This window comes from Camarhynchus parvulus, chromosome 3 (genome assembly GCF_901933205.1).
Source record: "Camarhynchus parvulus chromosome 3, STF_HiC, whole genome shotgun sequence".
NCBI lineage: Eukaryota > Metazoa > Chordata > Aves > Passeriformes > Thraupidae > Camarhynchus > Camarhynchus parvulus.
The window spans coordinates 90224634-90238392 of NC_044573.1; the positions used below are offsets into that span (position 1 = coordinate 90224634).

General features: G+C 35.8%; 1 protein-coding gene across 8 annotated transcripts in view; it reads right to left on the reverse strand.

Moving 5' to 3' along the window:
• DOP1A (DOP1 leucine zipper like protein A) overlaps positions 1-13759 on the reverse strand; it is a 60277-nt gene that overhangs the window by 24458 nt on the left and 22060 nt on the right. For 7 of the 8 annotated variants that reach the window (XM_030944655.1, XM_030944652.1, XM_030944658.1 and 4 more), the window contains 8 exons: positions 12675-12783; positions 10279-10399; positions 9457-9576; positions 7677-7791; positions 7220-7249; positions 6580-6813; positions 3529-4153; positions 369-643 (listed from right to left, as the gene is read on the reverse strand). In XM_030944655.1, coding sequence (XP_030800515.1) covers positions 369-643; positions 3529-4153; positions 6580-6813; positions 7220-7249; positions 7677-7791; positions 9457-9576; positions 10279-10399; positions 12675-12783 — 1629 coding nt within the window. The remainder of the gene's footprint in view (positions 1-368; positions 644-3528; positions 4154-6579; positions 6814-7219; positions 7250-7676; positions 7792-9456; positions 9577-10278; positions 10400-12674; positions 12784-13759) is intronic. The other variant, XM_030944654.1, reaches the window with a different exon arrangement.

The window sequence follows — 13759 nt, forward strand, 5'->3', positions numbered from 1 at the left end:
CTGATTATCTTTTGCAAAAGATTTCTTACATGAATAACACAAATGCAAAAATTGTTTACATAGTCCTACACTATGCACATCTCAGTTTTACACCTTTGCTGATTAATGCTGCTATTCAATCAGGTTTTGTTTATATCTTTAAAATATTCAATTAAACAAGGAATGTCACACAAGTGGTCAGTAAGAGAATTGCAGGAAAAAAACTTATTGTGTATTTCATTTAGATTCTAACACAGGTTACAAATGTTATCAAAATATTCAGCAAGAAAATTTGGTTTAGCATATCAAGCATGGTAAAGGGGCCAAGACTTATTCTTCACCAGACAGAAAAAGTCTAGAGAAAACAGCAATGAGATACTGCATCTAACCTTGAAGAAGTCTGTCTTTTCAGCCATATATCTCAGATTGCCTTGAGTAAGAGGAGGTCTGATGACGACAGCCACTCTTCCCTGGTTAGGACTAAGAGGCTGAGCGGTTTCCACACTGTTCAGATTTTCTCCAGTGACAAGAGCAACAGACTGAGTCAATCCAACCAAGTCCATCACGAGGGAAATAGTAACACCCTGAACACTGAAATTGCTTGCCTGCTTGCAAGCATTCATTAAAGTCTGTAGCCACAGTGGAGGCTGTACTTGTTCACAGTCTGAAACAAAAATCACAGATTATGCATTTATTTAACAATCTAAATATTATGGAATTTTCCTCTTGTATTCTATAATTATATGTGCAATTGTCCCTTCATATTTTAACCTGTCCATTTAGGAAAATGCAAGAGGAAGGTATTTCCTGATGTATCTTAAAAATAATCCAATTAAGAATGCAATACTGTATCACTTCAAACATTTAGTAATCAAAAATGAATAGAAAAATTTTAACAAGGAAGAGAAAAATTTTATGGAAATGCATTCAGATGATTCCCAGCTTCAGACAAAACTGGACTTTTAGTAGTTAGCACATCTTTTAATTCACTTTTCTTCTTCACAAAATTCTTCACCAGCAATCAGGAACCTGCAAAAGTTAACCTTCTTAACACCCTAGACAGTAGTCTGGAATAATTCTGTAATATATTTTACAGAGCCTAGGATAATATAATATATTATATACATGCAGACTAATTTTAATTTGACAAAAAGAGATTTGGCTGGCAACATTTTAAAAATAGAAGTCTCTGTGAAAATTAATGGTTTGGTACAGAGCTAAGATCCATTAGACCATACTCTGTTTTCACTGTAGGTGGTTGCTTCCCCCTTTTTACTGTCCTCTCACTTTATCAAGCCATACTCTGGGTTGATACTGGAAGTGTCTTTCTCCAAAGTTCACAGTCAACTCTCCAAGTGAATATTGCATCCTTTTATTTTAGAGATACCAAACTAACTTCTCTTAAAACTTCAAAAGGACTCTATTGATCATGTTCCTAAAAAGGCAATTACAACCAGAACCAGACACAAATGAAGAAGTGTTATTTAATAGGCACAAATACAGCACCCTTTTAGAATCAAAAGAAGAATGATGCAATTTCTAATTTATATCCACAGCTCCACTAGAGTCTAAATATACCTAACATTTCTATATTGTATTCTAGAGTGTACAGATATAACCATTGTTTTCAGCTCCACTCAATTCCATTTTTAATTTCTTCAGTTAAAGATAGCTGAGAAATTAGGCATACAGCAGAACTAAAGGACAATTACATTAAATATCAGGTTAACTTGTCTCCTTCAAATAAACAGACTGACCAGTGATTAAGAGCTATTGGGTCATATCATTAAGGCAACCCTTCAAAAACACAAATTTAGGAACCCTTTAACAAACACAGCCTCTTCTGCAGTACAAAAGCTTCATATCAATAGATAGGGTAGTGTGAGAATTATGGAAAGTACCTTCTTCCATTCTCTATTCCAGTGCAATTCTCTGTTATGGGAAGTAGGCCCAGAACTATTCCCATTTGCCCTGACATTCTATACAACAGATGTTTACATTTGAAACAAAATCCTTCCTGTTGGTTTTACCCACTTACAATTTATGCCTATTCTTCAAGTTACACTGTTTAATAGACTGCAAATGATAACTCACAAATAGGAATGTTCAGATGATGAATAAAAAACACAAATCCAAGACATTTACCAAAAATGAAAGGGATTCCTAGAAGCACTGCCCTCATACAAGGCACACAGGCTCTACAGGCTCTCTGCTCTACAATGCATAAGGCAGCAAAAAGCAAGTGTTATGTGCACCAAAAAGTAATAAGCAAACCACTGACATTTTAGTCTTTGGACACAGCACTCATTTGTAGGCTGTTTGGGAGAAATAAATGAATGAACATCTAGCATTTTCAGGGTCATGCTATAAAAGCACAAACATTCTGAGATAGTTATTTTATAAAAGGTAGCAGATCTTTGGCGTTGTCATGCTCATAACTGATAAACACCTATAACCAAATTGCCTTCAACTGACAAATATTTTATATGTCTGGATGTTACAAAGTCAAATATATGCTCAGCTCCTGCCTATAAACAACACATCCTAAAGACCACAGAAACAGAAGCAGTCATTAAATTAGCATGCTTGCTTCCAAAACCAAAAAAACTACTCAACTCCAAGCACTGCTCACCACTTAGCCTTTATTTAAAAATTGTAAATAAGAACAAAAAGCTGCAACTAGGAAGTTTCCTAGAAAAAAATAAAACCAGAGATGACTGTGACATTAGACAAAATTAGCATTACTATTTCTTGCATGTTCCAAGCTTACCCACCATGAAAACATTCTAAGAAGCAACTCTCAGACTGTAGATCAGAAGTGGATCCAAAATTGGAACTGTAAATTGAAGACTTTACAAACTGTAAAAAGGATTGCTCATCCTAAAATGTCACAATTTATAGTAATCCATAACTGTCAGTGTTTTAATCACGTCTGTATCTGAATAGTTTCATCTATCTGTGAACATATCCGTACCTCACAAAAACTCACCACTTTTATTTTGTTTCTTAATGCAATATAGAATTTTTTGCAAGAACTGTGCCTTTCATAGGAGCAAAGTAGAATTAATTAAATTTCTTAGCTGGTATGATATTTATTGGTCAGTAGCTTACAATTTCCATGTATTGAAAAAGTGAACAATGTGCACATCAATCCAAAGCTGATAAAAGGAAACTAAAAACGTATTTGATATGAACTGTGGCTATTGCAATATGACAAAGAAAACATTGTGGATCTATTGTGCATCCATCCACAGTAGAGGAAGACTCAACAATATAGATTCTACTCACAGGCTTCAGTTTGCATAATTTATATTTTTCACCCCAATATTAATTACTGTCAAATTCCATGTCAGTAATATTCTTAAAAATCGATGAGAATATAATTTAGTTTCTGAACATAAAGTAGTTGACACAGAAGAAAACTTAGATTACTGAGAGGAACAGCAAACAATAACACACATAAATCACGACACTATTACATTAAATTTTTTGGCAGAAATATAAAAATTATTATTTAAAAAACAAAGAACAAACGAGAGTGCAGCTTACCAACTTCAGGTTTCCCAGGATGTAACTCTGAAGTGCGGTTTCCTTCAGCAATGTAAACAGGAAAGCTCGAACATTCAAGGTAGAGCTGACAAGCAGCAATAAAGGCAGGAAGGTATTCTTTCGGTGTTTTCTTCTTGGTTGTTTTCTTCACCTTAGCATCATCTTGTGATTCTCTGTCCCATTTTGTGCTCTGTCCTTGCACTCTAGTTGGATCTACTGGAAGCTCTGCCCCTAAGGGCTGAGACAAGGAATTATTCTGAATGATATACAGGTTGATAAATCTGGTTAAAAACTGTTGGACATATTCCAAACAGCACTGCATTGCAGTCTTCTGGATTGTTTTCCCACTGCGAGTTGCTGTCCCTTGTGTCATTATGGAAGGAGGCTGTACAATGGTCTCCTCAGAACCCACGGTTGATGCTGTCTCAGTCTCTGAGGATGTGCTACCAACAATAGGGATGCCAGGTGCACTGTGACCTTCATTCAGTGCTCTGTCAATGTCATCAGTTGTATCTGCCTGGTATTGTACAAACTCAGTGAATCCACTTTCTGATGATCGACTGCTTGGAGGATTTTCACCATCTTCAAACACATCATTAGGATTTTCAAGTGACACTGATGGCACCTGAGCAATATAAAAGTTTAATGACTGTTGAAAATAGGTTATTTAGGTCTCAGCAAAACAACATTTATTAGTGTCTTCATTTGAAAGCAACAATTTTATTCTAGAATTTTAAATGTATTCATACAAATACATTTCATGCAAAATGATATTCAGTGTTTCTGTAAGCCTGTCAGACTAAGCTAACATTAAAACTGTTTATCAAAAAAATACTTAAATATTATTGGTTTTAACATTTTCTTCATAACATAACTATGTCTACTCTATTATGAAAGAATGCTGAAATACATTGGCGTAAGTATTATTAATTTATACAGCATCATAAACCATCAAATACAAAGTTTTTATTACAAAAAGATATAAACTTCTCATTTAAAAACTACTAATCATTTGCAATCACAAAGAAAACAAATCATCTCCTCAAAATGAGAAAGAGAGATTGCTGCAACAATAACAGTTCTTCATTACTTATATGTCTTAATTCCTTATAATTCAGAATATGCATAAATAGATGAACTCAGAAACCACCCACAGTGGCTTTTTGCACTGCTCTAGCCCTCTACAGTCATAGTAACTGGTAGTATAGTGTCTGTTTCCTGGTGAGAATGTGAGGTAGGGAAAGAACTGAAATAGAAATGCATCAGTCAGTGGCCCTAAATGCAGGTGCCCACTTACTTCCAATCCTGCATTTTACCCGTGATGGCAGATGTTGCCTAAGACCTAACAGGCCCAGAAGATGTTTTGACTCTAATCACTACCTGTGTTAAATACAGAACTTGAACCTTATGTAATAATATGAAAAACTTTTTTATTAATAAATAAAAACAGTGACATTATTATTTACAGTGAATAATGTCTTTCTTTACCAGAGATGGAATAAGAATGGAAATTTGAGATATTACCGCAGAAAACGGTTAAAGCAATGTACTAGAAAGCTGGAAGAGACTATGTCTCTATTGTATTTTACAAAATACAATCTGAAAGTGATTAGAAGCACGGCAAATCATTTCACTCTCTTAAGAGAAACCATGGCCACGTATGAGACAGTTGTAATTGGAAGCAGAAGGCCACTGAAGGTTCTAAGGGCAGTATCATTCAATTAAAACAGGCTTTGTTAAAACAAAACAACAAAAAAAAGGCGACCAAAAAAAAAAAAAAAAAAGAAAAACCCCAAAACCCCAAAAGAACAAAACAAGACAGGTATCAATTAGCTAGAGAGAATAAGGATAGGATCCTGAATAAAGGATGCTGGAGTCCTAATTGACAATGGGAATGTGAGCCAGCAGTGGACTCCTTTGGTGAAGCAGACCAGCCACATCTAGGACCATATCAGCAAAAGTACTGTCACCAAATCAAGGGAAGTAATTAGTCCCCTCTAAGCAGTTTTAGGTCCACAACCAGAATATTATATCCAATTTTGTACTCATTAGTACAAAGGAAACTCTGATGTACTGAGTATGCCCAATGCAAAGTCACCACAGGTGCTCCTGACATAGAAGGAATGCTCAAGAGAGTGTATTTACTTAGTTTAAAAGAATGCTAAAAGCTGTGGAGGGGGTGAAGATGGCTCTACTGCTCTCTGTGAGCTCCCATCAGGCAGCTGAAAAGATGGAGATATGCTCAGAAACCCACAGTGAAAGAACACAAGGCAACCAACACAAGCAGTAGCAATGGAAATTCTGATTAAATAACAATGCAAACAAACAAGCCGTACAGAGAAGTCACGGTAACTTCATCCTTAGAAATATTCAAAATTAAGACAAATATGATCCTGAGTGACATGACCTAGCTTTAAAGTAAAATCTAACTTTGAAATCAGCCCTGCTTTTAGCAGTGCCCCACAACTGTCACTTCCAACCTAATTTATTCTATGATGTTCCTTAAGTTTTTTCAGCTGGAAAACAAGGATTTCAGGGCACGTCACTTAACATACCTCATATAGCCATGGCTGCATAGAGCAAAGTGGACCAAGATAAAAGAGAAATAGCTGCTGGCTGGTTTATTTTATTTCTTTAATAAATTATTCTAAGAACTTAACGGTGACAGTAAAATACGTGATGGGTATTAAACAATGCACATAAATTGGGTGAGAGGAGAATTTACATATGCCTGATACATAACCAAAATGGTGAATTCTTTTCAGTCCAGTTATTTTATTTCATGATACTCTTAAAGTGCTTTACAAACTTTAGTTTATTAGTTGTTTCTTATGCCCTAATTCTGAAGTGATTTACACATGTATAATATTATATCTGGGTAAAAAACCCTAAGAATCAAGAAATTTTACCACAATTATGAGTTATTTTGATTACCCAGATTTCACATATAATCAAAGACTTGTAGGGTGCTCAACACAGGCTGTACAAAACCCATTTCTTTTTCCACACAAGAAGCAATTTTGCAAGATGCTGCAAAACCTAATCGGTTACCTTTTTATTTTCCCATTCTTTGATGGAGCTGCTCTGTCCAGTAGGAAGCTGCAGGATACCATCTGTACCAGCAGAGAGTAATGGAGGCTGAACCTTACTAAGGATCTTTGAGCAGAGTCTGAGAGAATCGGTAAGCTCGGACAAGTGCAAAGTATGAAGATGGCTTGTCAATGCAGAAATCATCCTGAGCAACAGCTGAGGCAAGTGTTCAGTCTGTATTTCAATGTAAGTCTCCTAGTAATAGGAGTAGTAAAGTAATAATAAAAACTTGTTAATTAAATAATAAAAATTCCATCCTGAAATTTATTTTCTATAACAGAGCTACCTATCATTTGCTTAACTCTGTTCTAAACATACTGAACATGGAAAAAGGAAAATTAACACCTTAATATCCAAGAATAAGAAATACATGCTTTACTAAAAATACTTATAAAATTAAAGTTGGGTAACAAACAAATAGAAATATATTTAGCTCTTTTTCAAACCAGCCCATATTTTTCATTATACAACAAATACATTTAAAAACATCATAAGAAGGCTGAAGAATGCTACTATTACTTTATTAATCTTAAGATAAAAGTTTAAGAATGAAAGATAAACAAGCAAAGAGCTAAAGGAAGAACAGGCTGATTGGCCATACCTGACACAGCACTCTCATACTTCTAGTAGGCTTTGAAATGAGAAAGCAAAGAATTGAGGAAAGACAGCTATAGAAAAAACAGTTCCAACAGTCTTTGCTACATTAAGCAATGACAACAGAAAAAGAAGATACATCTTATCAAGACATTTAAAAGATCCTTACAAGAAAGCTGCACATTTAAACTAGCATATCAAACTACAAAAGACTATACCTGCAATGAATACACAGAAAAGAAAATGAGGACAGACTAAAATTTTCAGGTATAAGTATCATAAAACCCATCTGAGTTATGTCTAACCAGTCTACCAAGAATCATACAATGAACCAAAAACTTCTTTTAATGTCAATTTTTGTCAATATATTTTCAGGAAAATCAATTAATAAAGTATACATAATATTTCTGCAGACCATAAATATACAGAATCCCAATGTTAGTAATGAATAAAGGAATTCTTACCAAAGAAACAATATCCAACAAAAAATCCACTAACAAGCAGAAATTTGTGAGAGGTAACTCAGATTGCTCACTATCACCTCCAGGCCCAGTTTGAAGTCTGGCATGTAAAGTCCTCCTGCAAAATTCAAATGGAGTTTCACAATATTTTTCCTTCCCCTTACATTGACCATATTTCTGTAACTTAATGCAAAGCTGTATATATTGGGTGATAATCACGATAAACCAATAAGCAATTTCTCATTTTACTGTAAAGTAGCTTATTTGGCCCCATGCCATTCTTTCAGAAAGAGCAGTAACCAGCCTTTTGGTGTAAAACAGTCTTCATTTGTAAAATAAGGAAATTCAAGCTATAGAAAATAGAGCATGGAAGACAAAAACTTAGATAATAGAGCAGCTCATGCAGGAAAAAATCTAAACAAAAACAATTCTCATGATTTCATTTATTTATGATGCAATTTTTTGTCCATGATGACAGTAACACAACTTATATGTAGTGAAATACTCACCTGCATGTTACCTGGCTGTAGATGACTATCCTTATGTTAGCAATTCAGCCCAACACACAAAAATCAAGTCATAGACATCTAGATCAACCTCTCACACTGAGCAGGACTGCTAAAAACACTAGATAAATTTGTCCACAGTTTTGTCTAGCAGAGTTCTGGAAATCTCACAAGAAAGATCCACAGCCTTCCTGGCTTCCACTGTTCCACCTCTTCCACTGCTGCACATGTTCTTAGCAAAGCTTTTCTCAAAGTCCAACCTGACCACTTGAGTGAGCACTTGTTGCTGTCCTTTGTTTTCCATCAGCTGTTACAAAAAGTATAGCTGTATGAACTTTGCAAATGCCTTTCAGGAAGTCATAAGATGCCATTCAATTTCCCTCTTTGCCAGGCTAAACCAAACTCACCTACCTCAACCTTCAATGCAGTGTCCTATAACTGACCAGCTTAGCAGTTTCTCTACCAGAGTCTTCAGTTTCTCAACACTTCTCCTCAGGTGGCGTGTCCAAAGCTGGACACAACATTCCACGTCTGTCCTTAGAAACACTAAGTGAAAGGAAAAATAACTTCCTTTCACCTGCTGTCCACGGTCCTCACAATGTAGCCCAAGACACACACACAGTTAGCACACTGTTGCCTCATAGACAAATTCATGTCCAAGTATCTTACTATTTTATCAAGAAATTCCATAAGCAATGGAAAAAAATTCTACTAATTTCATTTGAAATCTTGACATCATCTACCCCTTGCCACAGCAAAAACCCCTGCTCTTCTGTGGTCCCTTCATCCCCTTCCCTCCTGTTAATATTTTCAACTTTCCCTGATTCATGGTTTGCTATTTTCTCCTGTAGCCCTGCTTGTCAAGCACAAAATCCCCACCCTTCTTTTTCCCTAAAAGAGCAGGACAAATGATGACACATCAGGTGTCTGGCAAATCTGTCAATTTTACCAAAAGTGATTTGTACAATGAGTAATCCTGTACCGCCCAGACAGAGCAAGGACTAGATTTGAGGCCACTCTGGAGTCTCTCCTTCAGTAGAGGGGCTAATTCTGTCTCTTGATTTAACCCAGACACTGAGTTTATGAGAACTCATGTTGCTAAGACCCACAATCACTTCTGATGAAAATTGGCCAAAATGTTGAAATTATAGGGATGGAAGAAAAAAATACTTACAGGCTTAATGATCTCATGAGACTGATTTCTTCGAAGAAAAAAGTATACAAAACAAAAATTAACTTCAATTTTACCCATACAGAGATTAAATATTATCACCTACCTACAACACTCTTCAAACCAACGAGCAATGTAATCCCACATATAATAAGGCTCAAAGGAATTGAAAAGAAGATTGGCAGTTTTAATCAATTCTGCTGTTTTCTTGTTTTCTCTCAGTTTGCTGAAAGAAAATAAAAAGAACATTTCATATTTTTATACTTATTTTTCAAGTTTTATCTAACTACACATTGCTGTGAGTTTACCCACTGTCAAGTAACACTGACAAATGATCCTCCTCCCATCCCTACAAGTAGCTGTTGCTCAAGGGCTCAGGATATTGGCAGGCTGCTCGTACCAATGTCTTTTCACAGTTGCTAGGTTTCTCCTCTATCCTTTCTTTACTATTTGTCTTTTAACCACATTTTTAATAGATCTGTTTTTACCATAATTGTATCTACAGTCGTTTCCTACCCTCTCCACCTTTGAACACCCCTGTCCTCTCCACTTTTCAAAATATTGAATTAAAATCTTTAAACTCTAAATCCCACTCCCTGGCTCTCTTGTAGCAGTCTTCATTTTTCTACTACAAGAAAACTCAGTCCTATTTTGTTTTTGAAGAGCACAGATATAAAGAATATCACAATCAAGCAAACAAGCATTTCTGTCATGGATAAAGAATAAAAATTATGCTAAATATTAAAAAAATTAAAATAATAAAGTCAACCAACCACTTCACATCTTTGAACTGAACACAAATTGCAATTAAGGTCAATAGCTCCTGTATCATGCAGAAAACATGACACAGTCCCACAGGCTTCACAGTCATGGTTCAAGCAAGAAAGATCTATTATTTAATACAAAATATGTTACACTCATTATTTACCTGCTTAGCTGTGTGTGATCTTTGTTGAAAGATGGTTCTGTCTGAAGCTCCAGTTCTGCTTTGCACTGTGTATATAATGTTCGAAACACTTCAATCAACACATCCTCCAGGATGGCAGGGCCTAGGGAGAAATACCAGCAGTCACACTCTTGAATTATAGCATTGCCAACAGTCCAGAGCTGAAAGCTACTGGAATCATTAGCTAGCTTTAGTCATTGAAACCACAACCTTTTTTCTAGTTCAATCTCATAAACTACCTGAATGTCAGAAGGTTTGGTTTGTTTGCATTCCAGAAACACCAAGACAACTGTAGTGTCTGGGAGTACACAAAGCACAAGCCCCATGTTCAGTGTGTGTACAATGGCAGCTGGGTGCAAACACACCAAGTGCAAAAGCTGTGCAGTCACAGCAGGACACATCATGTTCCAGCCAACGCACCCTTTTTACTAGCTCAGCTCAGTAACATGTAAATGGTCTTCATGGATTCTTGATCAGAGGTGCCTTTCAGTCAAAACCCTTTGAAATACTCACACTAAGCTATCTCATGCTGTTAGCATATGGATAATGCACTCAAATATTTAAATGCAAATACAAGATAAAATATTTTGAGCATCATCCCTCTTTTTAATTTGAGACAAGTTTTTTTAGCTCAGTATATAGTCTGCAGGGTACTTTTTGGAAGTATTTTTGAAAGCGTGCAAATTGCAGCACAGAAAACCAACTGCAGCCTGGGCTGCATTGAAAAAATGTGGCCAGCAAGCCAAGGGAGGTGATTATGACCTTCTACTCTGCTCTTGTGAATCCCCACCTGGAGTACTGCATCCATCTTTGGGATGCCCAACATAGAAACATGGACCTGCTGGAGCAAGTCCAGAGGAGGGCCACAAAGATACCAAGTGGGCTGGAACACCTCTCCTATGAAGACAGGCTGAGATAATTTGGACTGCTCAGCTTAAAGAAAAGAAGGCTTCAGAGAGACTTAATTGCAGCCTTTCAGTACTTAGATGGGGCTTATGAAAAAGAGGGAGAGAGACTTCTTATACAGGCAGATGGGAGTAGGACAAGGGGGAACAGTTTTAGACTGAAAGAAGACAGATTTAGATTGGATGCTAGGGAAAAAATTTTTACCCAGAGGTTAGTAAGGCACTGGAACAGGCTGCCAGAGAAGCCATGGATGCCCCACCCCTGGTAGTGTTCAAGGCCAGGTTGGATGGGGCTTTGAGCAACCTGGTCCACTGGGCGGTTTCTCTGCTTGTGGCAGGGACATTGGTACTGGATGATGCGTAAGCTCCCTTTCAATACAGAACGTTCTATGATTCTATAAATAGCTCCTCCTTTGGATTTGAGCTAAATCTCAATTTTGAAGAAAAAACCTCCAAATTATTTTAAAAGGAATTTAAAAAGTAATCCTGCTTGAGATATCATTTACTTTTTATGTGTTTCCTAATCTCACTGAGCTGCCTTCAGTAAGAGTAGGCTCACGGAGTTAAGCAAAAATCCTTTTAGATTATTCTATCTCATTTTGCTGAAAGAATCCTCAAAGCTTTGCTACTTCATGAAATCTTAACATATACATTGCCTCTGAACATTTAGACTGATCCCTAGAAAACATAAATTACAAGGAAGATGGCAAATTTCTGACAGATATTTTGTTCCTTGTAGTTCTTCTGTACTGATCAATTCTTTAATTACTGTATTTTTATGGTTTTATTATCCCACCCTCAAATCTGATAATGGATTTAAAAAACTATTTTGATTTTTTTCATTCACCTTCAAAACTGTATTCCAAAGAAAAAGGCAAGATATCCAAGTCATAACTGTAAATACTTTTGTCCCATAGTCCTCAGCCCTCATCTGCTAAAGAGGGCATTTAAGCACTTAAAATAGGGGAAAGGAAAATTGAAAAGAAACACCAAAAAGAAATCCCAACAAACCACCCACAAAACCAAAAAAAAAATATTTCTGTCCTCTGCATAAGTTCTTCTGAAAAAAAATTAACTGTTTCATTGTTAATATCTATCCTCTCTGTGTGTATATTAAAGAAAGAACAGGTTATTCCCAAAAGAAATAGCTGAGATTTATAATAGTAAAAGTCATTATTTGATGAAAGAAATGAAAAAGATCCAATCTGCACATCTTCCAACACACACTTAGCTCTCTCTATGACTTTGACTTACTGTTTCCTGTGTAGTAAGTAGAAGAAACGGCATTTGGTAAAAGGTAAATCTGATGAATGCATTAAATTAAATACAAAACATAGATACAGCTTGGAAGATCTAAGAAATCTGGATAACCTGACAGTACTAAGCATATAACTTATTCAATTTGATAAAAAAGAGAAAAAAATTCAAAGCAGAATCACATGAAACAAATTGAAAAGAGTAAATGAAAATTACCCAGTTCAGGCTTATCCAGCAAACTGATAAGAATTCGAAAAGGCTTTAAGTCTTGCATTAATGTGCTTTCTTCTCCCTGTCCATTAACTTGCAATATTCCAACCATTGCCTACAAAGAGCAAAAACACATCAGGAAAATAAAAAGAAAGCTAGAAAGCAATAAAAGCTGCACATAAAGGGAAAATTCTCAGTAGTGGAGACCACTATTTCATCTCACTGCAGCTCAGTCTCCCATGATTAAGTTCTCTCAACTTTGCATTTGAGAACATTTCTGTGGAACAGAACTGGGTAACTTGTATTTATTTAAAATCAAAATAGAGTATTATAAGAAGGTAACTCAATATTTCTTGAATAAAACAGAATACATGAGCATTAATGAACAAATTATTTGAGAAGATAAAGTAGGTAGATATTAAGGGCTTATTAAAACACCATCTGTCCTATGATATAGTCACTTACGTGGATGAAAACTTTCTTGACTAAATAGCAATGACAACTTTGAAATCAATGGGAAGACAGAGTTTCTACACCAAAGCAGGTTAGGGAATGAGCTGCAGAATTAAAAAAAGCCCCATGAGATGACCACAGATTTTGTTTTCTGCCTGGCTGACTTGACTGTCTGTGTTAGTGTGTTTCTTTTACAGTTTCAAAAAAAAAAGGACTAAGAAGAAAAAAAAAAGATAAGAAAGAGCCATGAAAACCAGTTTGGCCATGTTATCTGCTACAAACCAAGTATTATCAGCAAGTATCTTAAAAGAAAAATCTGTGCCTTCATAGTCTTTAGAAGGCCAGAATTTTCAGTACATTGTATCTGCGAATAAGATATGAGTTGACTGGATTAAAAAAAACACAAAGAGACTGCTAGAGAATAAGGCAGAAAAGAGAAATGCTTTCAAAGTCTTTCAAGAGACAGCAAAAGGTTTTAGAAGCTATATGTCATTTGTACTATGAATATCAATGCACTGATTCTAATGTCCATACTCTTTTAAGACAGAAAAGCTTTATTGACACTGATTAAGTTTGAAAGACGCACAGATTTAAAAAGACCTTAACTGTTAACCATGCCTAAATGTTGCTGAAAGCTC